Here is a 13,499-nt window from a genome sequence, read left to right as displayed (position 1 = left end):
GGGTATTTTTATGAGTTATCAGATGCCACCAGGCGAAGTGAAAGCTAAATGAAGTGTATCATTTAATTACTTAGCTGGGCTTCATTAGGTTCTGGTAACTGCTCATTGGCTAAATATTAGCCTGTAGGAACCTAATTTCATTAGAACATTTTATATTTCATCAGGCAAATGTATTTTATGGTTTAAAAAAAGAAAAGGCAGACAGACACAAGATTATTGTTTCCCATTTTATTGAACACAAGAATTTCAGACGGAATGAAAAGTCAAAATGGTTTGAGTTAGTACTCAGTATTTACACCAGTGAGAGAGAAAGTGAAGAAAGAAGGTGACACCGGTGCATGATGTGGTAAAAATCTGTATACAAGAGTGAGAAGGCCCCTGCAGCTGAGAATAGATGGGTAAATGAGTGTGTGAAGAGGGTTTTGGGAGGAGAGCTGTGACTGATAAAGCAACAGAGCATGTAAGACAGCTCTCAGCCAAAAGACAACTTCATTTATGGATTTGTTTGCTTGCTGCTCGAAACAAACATTTCTGACTGTTTTTTTTTTTGACGGTTTACGTTGCTGGAATGACACAATGTTGGAATGCCAGCATGCAAACTCACATAGAAATTGTTCCCCCATTGAATGGTGTCAAAAAGCCATTTCAATCTCTTCAATCAAAGAAACACATGGTGACTTCATGAATTAAAGTTTCTGGTTTTATCAAGTACCAGAACTTTGCTATAAAAAATGTAAAGGAATAGTTTAAACAAACAACAACAAAAAAACAACACAATTTTTCACTTGCTCAAATAATCCGAGACATGTCTGGTGTCTGAAGATGCTTCTTTAGTATTCGGACCTAATGTAGCAGGCTTTTACCTCAAAAAGAAATACAGGCCAGTTGGATCAGTATAACAATTTGTAGTAAAACAAAACAGAATGCAACTGCTTGAAAAAAACAAAAAACACAATAAAAGTTTTTAATGGATCTATATTAGCATCCGAATCACTTTGAATGCACAATTCCACATAAAGCTACAGCTTTATGTCCTGAGAGAGCGATTCTTCAAAATGGCTGCTATGACTTTTTAGCTTTGTAACATCCTTTTATTTCAAACAAATTCTTGGCTTGAAGTTGGAAAAAAAGGATATTTAGCCAAAATCCTACTTTGGCCTGTGCAAAAACTTCAACTTCAGAGAAACATCAACGTCAACTCAACAGTGGAAAGGGGAGGTCCTTATTAATCATTGTATGCTGATTGGTTTTATAATAATAATAATAAAAAAAAATTAGCCATGCTCATTAAAAAATATATAAAATAAAATAATTTACATAATGCTTAGACATAATAATCATTTTGAAAACCCACCAAAAAGCATTCAGAATTAAAAATGACTGTCATAAATTTTAATTGTTGCCTAGCATGGCTAATTTTAATAAGGACCATTTCCATTTGAAATAAAAATTACTGTGTTTTAGAAATTGCTCACGTTTTTGGTCTTGTTTTCGGTTTGTCAATGTGTTTTTGCACTTATTAATGTAATGTGAAAAAGCAACAAAATAAAAGTGACGACGCTAACAGATCATATTTGGACAGAGCTTTCAAATAGACTCAAACCACAATGAAACTCTTTTGTCAATGTTCATTTTACCAATTAACTAGCAAACCCTGACATCAATGACATCTAGTTTAGAATACACTGCATGCTAGGTTCAACTTTTAAAAACTAGTTGTTATGGTTACATCTTTTTTAACCGGACTATGAAAAACAGACTGGGGCAGCTCAGTTAACTGACATGACGATGACTGTATTAGTGGCAAGCTTTTCTGTTCTTGGGGCATGAGACGACTAGGTGTTAAAACATTTCGGTTTGTAAAACATATGATCTAGTTTTGCATCAGTTGAAAGTGAGGCAAGGTCTTGAGCGTGAAGGTCTCGAGCTTGCTACTAACCCATCGCACCCGTGTATGCTCTCAGACCTCCGTAAAAGACGCAACACAAACACGCTGAGGAAAAAAAGAAACGACTACATTCACAGTTTACAGAGCAAAAACCGTTTCCCAAGACAAGAATGTTACTCTGGCAGCAAACTACCTTAGCTACTCCACACCCCATGGTATGAACTGACCGGATTTCTCAGACTACACACCTTTTTACATTGAAGGCACCTTCTCCTTTGAATCTTGACCACGTATATTGGTTTGTTTTTTTATTTTATTTTTTTCTAATGCAATTTTACGGAGATGGTATCTGTACTAATAGCTACACCTTTCACAACCTATGGATATTTCAAGTCTATGACAAAGAACACACTGTATTCACACTAGAATATATCACGCATTCACAGTGCACATACTTGCAGATTAAAGGAATCTAAAATGTTTTTTTTTTTTTTTTTTTACATTTTTGACTGTTTCATATTTTAACCGAAGAACTATGGTTTAAATAAAGAAAACAATATGGCCATTTGTTTATTATGCATACAAAAAAAGAACATTTTGTATAAATGTTTTGCTTTGCAAGTGTTTAAATGGAACGTAAGCTTTGGAAGTACAGTTTATCAATTCTCCAAGCTGTGATCATTGCAGCAGTGACCTTGTACCCTTTTATAAGAGTCAGGTTCGAAAGCTCGAGATAGCTGCTATCAAAGACGGAAATTTGGAGAATATCAGCAAGCTGCTCCCTTTCTGTTGATGTACACACATACACAACAAAACACTTAAAAAAAAACAAAAAAACAACATGGTGCTGCTATAAAACGATCACACTATCTGAATCTGACCCTACTCCTTTTAGTCTTTAACTGTGCCTTCACTTGTTTCATTGTGTTTTAATGGGAAAGCGTTTTATTTCGTGTTTTATCAACATAAAAAAATATAAACGCAGGGGGTCGTAATGAAAACAAACAACTGAGGGGAGTTATGGGACGAATCTGCAAAGCAAGTATGCGAACAATCTAATTCTAATTTTTTAAAATAAACTGTGAAAAAAAAACCCTAGCAAATAATAGCCAGTTACTTTTATACATTATTTAAACACAATAAAATGGTAACAAAAAATTACCCCAAAATCCATGTGTAAAATAATAAAATAGGGCAATACTGCATGTAAAAAAACAGTACATAACTCAAAGACGGTAAAAAGATCGACTACATGTGTGTGCACAAAATAAAAGGCGTTATTCAGGAGTAAAGCTAATGTTCCCCGTTATTAACTATTCACACTGATATTACACTTCTCTTACAAGTAAATGAGAGCTGAGATTGTGCCGAGGCAGTGAAGTAGAGTGCGCGAAAGGAAAAAAAATACAACCCTTCCTGCTGTATCTGAAGACAAAAAAAAAAAAAAAACAGAATGAGAAATAACATTCAGGGGGAAAAATAATTAAAGGCATGTGCACAAGTTCTTTAGGCTCTCAATACATCTACAAACTCTTGTTCTGCAAACTTATAGAAGACACTGACTGAAGAAAGGAACCCCTTTTTTTTTTATTAAACCATTTGTTTCGATGTAGTGGTGACACATGGAGGCCCTTGGATCGCTGGATCACGCTTTGCTCTCGTTGCCGTTTGTCTGCGGGGCTTCGTTAGGGATCGTCTTCACCTCAGCTGAGGGCTTCTTCACCTCCGTCTCGGGTGCTTTGCTCTTCATGTCTTCGACAATCTTCCTGCTGAGGAAGAGAGAGAGAGAGAGAGAGAGAGAGAGAGAGAGATAGAGAGAGAGAGAGAGAGAGGAACTTTGTGAGCTCTAGCAATCATTCTTGTGAGTACACTTTAGTGTTTTGGGAAATGCATCCCAAGAGAAACAAACATATTTCTCACATTTATCCTAACGTCAGAGACGAGACCATTATAGGTCGTTTTATGAGAGGACGGACTCAGACAGAGTGATGTGATATTGATGTGGATGACAGAGACTATTAACTGTGAGTGAACAATAGGCAGATGATAATGGTGGCTCTCCCACAGAAGCCTAGAAGCATCTACACAAACGTTAACCTTTCCTTCGCTGTTTGTTCAGTGTGTGATAATTCACACGTGAAATGTTTTTTCTCTGGGAGGGATGATTGAAACGCATACAGAAACACTACGGTATAAATTCTGTATGATTATAAGACATTAAAGAGGGTTTTTTTCCCTCTGTGCCTGCTAAGAGAAGTTTTTTCCCACCATGATTTCTCAATGGACCAATTTATTGCCAGGCTAAATTGGCAGTAATGGAATTGACTAGCCTTGTACCAGTGTGCCAAATCATTCATAAATGGATAATGAATCATGAAAATGAATGATGAGCCTTGCGAGAAGAAAATTAGGGAGACGCCACTAATTGCATGTCTGACATGTTTCCCCCCATCACACATGGCAATCTATTTTTAGGCCATCTGACCCGCAGCTATTAGTCAGTTATGCATGAGCGCTTGCTACACACATAACGAAAAAAAAATTTGCAAGAAAGGCGACTGTTCAACTTCAGCTTCCTGCAAACCATTACCTAGTATCTCTGCGAGGTCTGATGTAGAATCTATGCACTTCCACACCACCTGTCTTAGCAACAGAGAGCTATTGTGGTGACGAGAATGTGATTGGTTTAGTGAAGCTTTCTCCTGTTACCATCTACACTATATCAGTGGTACAACACAATCTCAGTCAGGGGCTTTGTCATGTTCAAAAGGCTGAACTTTTGTTTCCTGTCTGAAAATGATCTGCAGGGCTTGGGACAGAGGCTGAGTATCACAGACTTCACCATAATCGGCAATTGAGTGTTGTGACCTCCATGACAATGAAGAATGAGTCTGCTAGCAACTAGCAAGAGAGAAGAGTTGGGGTTACCGATACTAGGTAGCAGTAACACAAAATACACTTTTTTCAAAGACTTTAAAGCAGGAACGGCATCAATTAGCTGATGAAAGAGTAACACATCTAACTTTTTAGCTTAAGCAAAGATGGTAACATTGCTAAGTATAAAATCCCATTGGGGTGGCAGAACAAAATGCCCCTAACATATCCATGCTAATAGCATTAATGATAAACAGCACATTTGACCTTTCAACAGAAGCCTATGAAATATACAGGTCAAGGTTCCTCTAAATAACGTTTGCCCAATGCCAAATGAATATTCTTTCCCACCAGTGTATTTTCCCCTTCATTGACATTTGTTCTTTTTCTAGTTTTGTTTTGACTGTTGTTGAAAAAAGGAAAATAATATTGTTGTAGAAATGGATCAAAATTCATACATGCTACGGTTAAACTGCTAATTGTGGCATCAGTTAGCCAAGCATCTGATGGTCATATAATAATGAAAATGCTAAACATATTCTGTAAAAACATGACCTAAATAAAATTTCTATGGAAACAAGTGGACAAATGTGACTGGATTTAAATTGTGACATTGTAAGTATTAGTATACAAACCTTCTGGATAAATACATTTAAGAATATCTGGTAACTTGGCACATGATATTTGCTAAGAGTTAGCTAGCGGTATCCCCACAGCTCCAGGGTCCCAGCTTGATCCTAAGCTCAGCTTACTATCCATACTGTGTATTGCATCATTTCCCTATGATCTCATGGTTTTTCCTTTTGGGTTTTTTACTTACTTTCCAATCTTTTTAATGCATGCTAGCAAGTAAAAAGATGAGTTTATATTTCCCACTAGCTGTGAATAAGAGTGTGAATGTGTGAGTGCATGTATAATCCAATAGACTGAACTTCCATCCAAGGTGTATTCCTGTATTGATTAAACAAGCGCTAAAGGTGATCAATAAATAAATTATAGTGTTATAAATTATATATTTTGGAGCCCAAATAGAATATTCATTTTCATTAAAATACATTTACATATAAATTAATGTATCCTAATTATATTCAACCCCACATTATATTGCCTGAAGCTGAAATGTTAAGGTTTTAATTAAAATTTGTGCACTTAAAAATTAAATGTTGTAGTTATCAATTTTGAACTTAGACATGATCATTTACATGTCATTTTATACATACTAGTTGAAATTATTTTTGGGTAAGAGGCTTGTAAGTAAAAGATTAATTAAAGATGCTGATATATGACATAATTTAAATAAAATCTTTTAAACAAATGGTTTAATCAGAGTCATTATTTACAACTTCATTAGTTAGAACAATCCATATGGAGATCATTGCATAAAACTACATGTGCAAATTCATCCATCTGCTAAAGATCTAAACCCCATTGCTCAAAACATTTTAGGTCTAAGATGCAGTTAGCCATATGTTAATAAATGCATCTGTTATTAGACAACAACCTTTTCAAGTAGTTGGTCCACGTGTTTGGTAAATCCAAAAGTTGCTTCTTGTTTTAAAATATATAGCAAGATTACTGATTTTTGTCATTAACTGATAAAAACAACAAGTTGGTATTTGCATGTAATGACCTAATTTGCACATTAACACACTATTTTTGCATTTCACTGCAAATCCACAATACACTACAATACACGACAAAGATACAAAATGGTAAATCCTCTCGGAAAGTAGTAGGAATACACTGTTGATGGAATACCAGTCCATCCACATATGCCAGGGGCAATTTTAACTTGAACATGTAAAGAATATGTTTAGACAGTAACCCAAACCTAGGATTGAACCTGGGACTCTGGAAACTGGGAACTGGGAGGTGACCCGTATGCTGCAAAATCTGGACACAATCCAGAGATGAAATGTCCATTGAATTAAATTGACAAGAATGAGACAGTCGCATTATAGCCAAATTGTATAAAATCCTTCTTCATGCATTCACAGTTAGACTCCATATTTAAGTTAACCTCCTCAATAAGGCAGGATCAAAAAGACCATAAAAATACAGTTGAAATCTAGTCAGGGATTCATTTGTTCTATTAAGTCTCTCCAGGTTTTGCCACCCGTGATTTTACTAAAGCCCAAAGCTGAGGCAGGGTCAATTCCAGACTCCAGGCTCAAATCTTAAGAGGCAGGTGGTGAAGCTGTACTACAGGGTAATTTTCTACAGTATCCCTTTTGGGATCAGATGGCTGAGCTGGGCTAAGAGAGTGGGGAAACAGACTTGTGATGTACACTGTCTGGGGACACACTTTGAGTGTCAGAAAAAGCAAATTGCTCCATATAAAGAGGATGAGAGAGTTTTCTGCAAGTCTATGTTAAATATTTAAAAACTACTCAATAGTTAGCTGCCTGCTTCCCCTGCTCCATCAAAAGTATAATTTGGGTAGTAAAACACTACTCCAGTTCTGTGCGTGTGTCATTAATATTTCTTGTGTTTCTTTTGTTAACATGAACACACTTAACATATGTACGTGCCATTTCAATATACGGTTCTCAGCTTTCTGGCAGCAAACTTCATTTTTAGAATATAGCAAACTGATTGTTTTAATGATACAACCAGATATGGATCGTTCATTAATAATAAAAAAAAAAAAGCAGCATGCAAATCCCAAAACCCTAGGTTTATGTAAGGTGACACAAAAGGCACCTCCTGACAGTAGCAATAGTGAGCACACTGACAACGAATCACCTGAGGGAGCAGAGATAGCACCCCACCTCCCTGTCACGCTCATTAAGACAAATTTCTTTCTTCATCTAGCTTTAGCATCACCTCAATCACACTTCCACTCGGGGCGCATTAAGGCCACATATTGACTTTTTACTGTGCCCGTCCGCTTGTGAGTGCCGTGGGCATCAGGGAGGATAACCGTGGAAAAATGCTCCAAGTTATTTATGGCAGGAGCTTCCTGTTTGCAGTCACCTCTCCCTCAGAGATAACAGAGGAATCAATTAGTTTGTCGCTGAATTTAAACCCACCACCAAAAAGGCAACCAATTTCACACTTTCATAATGGTGTTTGCGTTGAATGCCTGCCACAAATGATCCCAATTTTACCAGTGGCACCAATAATTGATGCAGGCAGCTCTATTAAGGAAGACTGTGCATAAGTAAGAACAGACAATAATGGTGGCTATATGAGTATCCAAGATGTTTGCTCTAATTTTGCAGAGTGACAGATATCCCTGGGTCTACAAGGGAGTAAAATTGTCTAAAACAAACTTGAACACAAATAGAATTTTTTTCTTTGGAAAGATAACCTGATTTGCTTTAAAATTGTGGTGTAATTTCTGCAATATGCATAAAAGATCTAGACCCTACATACAGTAGCTCACTATATGGCCAATCGAAAGCTATTTATCAGATATATTTTGCTAGATATAGAGATTGCGATATGCCTTAAGACAAGATTTCAAATTTTATTTCCATTCCACAGTCAAGGGGGTCTGTGAGCTCATTGATGTGGAACAGGGTAGAAAGCACTGGAAATGCAAACTGGAGAATACATTTTTTGATCCAGTTTGTGCTTGGCTGATTTATTTCTATAGTATAGGTACACATCACTTGGCAAAATCTGGACATAGATCCAAGATACTCTCATAAGCAGTAAATGTTTCAGGCCCTGAGTGTCTAGTTTTCTTTTGAAACTCACTCACAGCTCTGAAAATGAAGAACGGCAAGGTGAATAAATGAGTGGAATGAATTTGGGTGTGTGGATTATTGAGGGAGAGAAAGACTAAGATTAACAAAGAAGGTGAAAGTGGTGAGGACAAAAACAAAAACACACACAAACACAACTAGAGCCATACTCGTCCTGGCTGGGAACAGCTGGTGCACTGGTGGAGTTGGAGTCATTGGCCAGATCAGCATCTGATGCGTGGTGGATTCCTCCATCTACCTGCGAAACTGTTGCTGAATCTGTATTTTGGATGCCATCTGTAGCATTTTTAGGCTGGGATGAAGAAGGAGTGGATTTGGGGGCAACTGAGGGCTGAGAAGCCTGGGTGGAGGGACCATCGCTGAGGTCCACCAGTGGGGTGTCAGCAGGTGGGTAGGTAGGAGAGGTTATGTTGGCTTTGGGGGCATTAGACTGAGAAGAGGGTGTAGTTTTGGGGTCGGGTTCAGGGGCAGTGCTGGAGTTGATGGTTGTGCTCTCACTAGCAGGACTGTCAGTGACTGTCTCTGAGTTAGTGGCTAAAGAGGGGAGCAAGTCCACTACTGTGGCAGTGGAATCAGCGGCATGCCTGAGAGGAAAGGGGAAAACGAAAGAAACGGTGAGAGACAACAAGAAAGTGAGTTAAAGAGAGAGAGAGAGAGAGAGAGAGAGAGAGAGAGAGAGAGAGAGAGAGAGAGAGAGAGAGAGAGAGAGAGAGAGAAAATGAGGCAGGCGGCCGTATTGTCCGGGAAAAAAAAAAACATAAGAGTGGGAGGGAAGCCAAAGCACACATATACAAACAGTGTAAGTGGGGGTGGGTGATATGAAAATATCATATCATGATATTTGAAGACATTGTCAAACTACACAACATGTATCATGGTATTTAGGTTTGGAATAAAAATAAAGTAGCAGAACCACATAAACAAGTTAATCGTAGAGTAGTTTCTAAAGTCCTGAAACCTGATCATTTTTTCATTCATGACCCTCTGTTTCATGCATTAGAAACTGAGAGAGAGAGAGAGAGAGAGAGAGAGAGAGAGAGAGAGAGAGAGAGAGAGAGAGAGAGAGAGAGAGAGCGAGATGGAAAGACACAACAAATGAGCCATCATCTGAGTGGAAAATTGGGCGAAAGCTGAAGTATTGACCAGTGGCAACTAAAAATAACTATAACAGGAACAGACACATCACTGAAGTACAGATTTTGAGGCTCAAACCTGCATCACATTAAAGACATGCATGTTATCTTTATCCATGAACTATTCTTGCAGAAAGGTATTGTGGCAGCATTATTTAAAATAGGAAACACAAAGTTAATGCACTTATCAACTATTTACATGTGGTATAATCTAAGTCCTAACCCAGCCATTAGGGGGGCACAAGCCAGTGTACTCTTAGTGCCGGTCCCAAGCCCGGGTAAATGGGGAGGGTTGCGTTAGGAAGGGCATCCAGCGTAAAACATGTGCCAAATCAAATATGCGGATCACAAATGAGAATTTCATACCGGATCGGTCGAGGCCCGGGTTAACAACGACCGCCACAGGTATCGTTAGCCGACAGGGTACCGGTGGAAATTGGGCTACTGTTGGCCGAAGAAGGAGAAGGAGAGGAGGAAGGCGTCTACAGAGACGGCAGGAAAAGGAGCAGTGTAGGAGAGTAGAGGTTCGGGTTGGTACTTTAAATGTTGGTACTATGACGGGTAAAGGGAGAGAGATAGCTGATATGATGGAGAGGAGAAAGGTAGATGTGTTGTGTTCAGGAGACCAAGTGGAAAGGGAGTAAGGCCAGGAACATTGGATGTGGGTTTAAACTGTTTTATCATGGTGTGGATGGGAAGGGAAATGGTGTAGGGGTGATTCTGAAGGAAGAGTACAGTAAGAGTGTAGTGGAGGTGAAGAGAGTTTCTGATAGGGTGATGATCGTGAAGGTGGAAGTTGAAGGGATGATGATAAATGTCATCAGTGCCTATGCTCCACAAGTTGGCTGTGAGATGGAGGAGAAGGAAAGATTCTGGAGTGAATTAGATGAAGTGGTAGATGGTGTACCTAGGAAAGAACGATTGGTGATTGGGGCAGACTTTAATGGGCATGTAGGTGAAGGGAACAGAGGTGATGAGGAGGTGATGGGTAGGTATGGTTTTAAGGAGAGGAATGTGGAAGGGCAGATGGTGGTAGATTTTGCTAAAAGGATGGAAATGGCAGTGGTGAACACGTATTTTAGGAAGAAGGAGGATCATAGGGTGACGTATAAGAGTGGAGGAAGGTGCACACAGGTGGATTATCTTCTGTGTAGGAGATGCAACCTGAAGGAGATTGGAGACTGTAAGGTGTTGGCGGGGGTCAGTGTAGCTAGACAGCATCGGATGGTGGTCTGTAGGATGGTTTTGGAGGCGAAGAAGAAGAGGAGGAAAGTAAGGTTTGAAAGAAGAATAAGATGGTGGAAACTGAAGGAGGAAGAGTGTAGTGTGAGGTTCAGGGAAGAGGTCAGACAGGGGCTTGGTGGTGGTGAAGAGGTGCCGGATGATTGGGCAACTACTGCAGGAGTGATGAGGGAGGCAGCTAGAAAAGTACTTGGTGTGACATCTGGAAATAGAAAGCAAGACAAGGAGACATGGTGGTGGAATGAGGAAGTGCAGGAGAGCATTAGGGGAAAGAGGTTGGCAAAACAGAAGTGGGATCGACAGAGTGATAAGAAAAGTAGGCAGGAGTACAAGGAGATGCGGCAGCAGGTTAAAAGGGATGTGGCGAAAGCCAAGGAAAAGGCATATGAGGAACTGTATAAGAGGTTGGACACTAAGGAAGGAGAAAAGGATTTATACCGATTGGCCAAGCAGAGGGACCGAGCTGGGAAGGATGTACTGCAAGTTAGAGCAATAAAGGATGGAGAGGGAAATGTGTTGACTAGTGAGGAGAGTGTGTTGAGAAGATGGAGGGAGTATTTTGAGCAGCTGATGAATGAGGAAAATCAGAGAGAGAGAAGGTTGGAGGATGTGGAGTTGGTGAAGCAGGATGTAGATAGGATCAGTAAGGAGGAAGTGAGAGCAGCGATTAAGAGGATGAAGAATGGAAAGTCGGTTGGACCAGATGACATACCGGTAGAAGCGTGGAGATGTTTAGGAGAGATGGCAGTGGAGTTTTTAACCAGATTGTTTAACAGGATTCTGGAAGGGGAGAGGATGCCTGAGGAATGGAGAAGGAGTGTGCTGGTACCGATCTTTAAGCATAAGGGAGATGTGCAGACCTGCAGTAACTACAGGGGAATTAAGTTGATCAGTCACACCATGAAGTTATGGGAAAGAGTAGTGGAAGCCAGGCTGAGAGAAGAGGTGACCATCTGTGAGCAACAGTATGGTTTCATGCCGAGGAAGAGCACCACAGATGCCTTATTTGCTTTGAGGATGTTGATGGAGAAGTATAGAGAAGGACAGAAGGAGCTGCATTGTGTATTTGTGGATTTAGAGAAAGTGTACGACAGGGTGCGGAGAGAGGAGTTGTGGTATTGTATGAGGAAGTCAGGTGTGTCAGAGAAGTATGTGAGGGTGGTGCAGGACATGTATGAGGACAGTGTGACGGCAGTAAAGTGTGCAGTAGGTACGACAGACTGGTTCAGGGTGAAGGTTGGACTGCATCAAGGATCGGCCCTGAGCCCTTTCCTGTTTGCAGTGGTGATGGACAGGTTGACGGACGAGGTCAGACAGGAGTCTCCCTGGACTATGATGTTTGCAGATGATATTGTGATTTGTGGTGAGAGTAGAGAGCAGGTTGAGAAGAGCCTGGAGAGGTGGAGATATGCGCTGGAGAGAAGGGGAATGAAAGTCAGTAGGAGTAAGACAGAGTACATGTGTGTGAATGAGAGGGAGGGCAGTGGAGTGATGCGGTTGCAGGGAGAAGAGGTGGAGAAGGTGGAGGAGTTCAGGTACCTGGGGTCAACAGTGCAAAGTAATGGAGAGTGTGTTAGGGAAGTAAAGAAAAGAGTGCAGGCAGGGTGGAGTGGGTGGAGAAGAGTGACAGGAGTGATTTGTGATAGAAGAGTATCTGCAAGAATGAAAGGGAAAGTTTATAGGACTGTGGTGAGACCTGCGATGTTGTATGGATTAGAGACAGTGGCATTGAGTAAAAGACAGGAGGTGGAGCTGGAGGTAGCAGAGCTGAAGATGTTGAGGTTTTCGTTGGGAGTGACGAGGATGGACAAGATTAGAAATTAGTTTATTAGAGGGACAGCACATGTAGGATGTTTTGGTGACAAGGTGAGGGAGGCGAGATTGAGATGGTTTGGACATGTGCAGAGAAGGGACATGAATTATATTGGTAGAAAAATGCTGAAGATGGAGCCACCAGGTAGGAGGAAAAGAGGAAGGCCAAGGAGGAGGTTCATGGATGTGGTGAGGGAAGACATGCAGGTAGTTGGTGTGAAAGAGGCAGATATAGAGGACAGGGTGGTATGGAGACGGATGATCCGCTGTGGCGACCCCTAATGGGAGCAGCCGAAAGAAGAAGAAGAAGAAGATAATCTAAGCCCTAATTCAATCACATACAATCACAGACATTTGTGCTAAATATAGCCAGTTCAATTAGCAAGCTAATACTTTGCTACAGACACTGCTTCCCCAACATGCTAAACAGCAACTTTTGTGCAAGTTTTAAGCTTTCAACACGTGAGAAGTTGATCCTGTGTGAATTGATAAGATTATCTATTCCCTTAGGACGAAAATAATGGCACCCTTCAACGGGAGGAAAAGATAGTGTGTTTGTATGATAGCCAACACGCTGTATCTGAGCTGCATTTCTCTAAGACGAATCACTGCTCAAAGGGGGTACTTCTTTCATCATGTCATTTATAACTCTCTGTAAAACTTTCTTTTTGCAAGGTATTGTTGGTGTAACATAATGTAATTCAGCTGCGTCATAACATGCTTTGGCGATAAAGGAAAGGAAGGAAAGGAATAAAAGCGATAAAAGAAATAAAATAATTAATGAGGCCAGCCACTTACCTTAATGCCACTCTATTCTAAGAAAATTATTATCATTTA

At 40.0% G+C, this 13,499-nt stretch overlaps 1 protein-coding gene across 15 annotated transcripts in view; it reads right to left on the bottom strand.

Annotated features, from left to right (window-relative positions):
• Positions 1–213: 213 nt before the first annotated feature.
• ncam1a (neural cell adhesion molecule 1a) overlaps positions 214–13,499 on the bottom strand; it is a 273,152-nt gene continuing 259,866 nt past the window's right edge. For 9 of the 15 annotated variants that reach the window (XM_083564828.1, XM_083564844.1, XM_083564839.1 and 6 more), the window contains 2 exons: positions 8,625–9,059; positions 214–3,657 (listed from right to left, as the gene is read on the bottom strand). In XM_083564828.1, the coding sequence (XP_083420954.1) occupies positions 3,534–3,657; positions 8,625–9,059 (559 nt within the window). In that variant the 3' untranslated portion in view covers positions 214–3,533. The remainder of the gene's footprint in view (positions 3,658–8,624; positions 9,060–13,499) is intronic. The other 6 variants (XM_083564833.1, XM_083564829.1, XM_083564830.1 and 3 more) reach the window with 1 other exon arrangement.

Source organism: Silurus aristotelis, assembly GCF_946808225.1.
Source record: "Silurus aristotelis genome assembly, chromosome: 16".
Taxonomy (NCBI): Eukaryota; Metazoa; Chordata; class Actinopteri; order Siluriformes; family Siluridae; genus Silurus; species Silurus aristotelis.
This window is presented reverse-complemented; position numbering and strand designations above follow the sequence as displayed.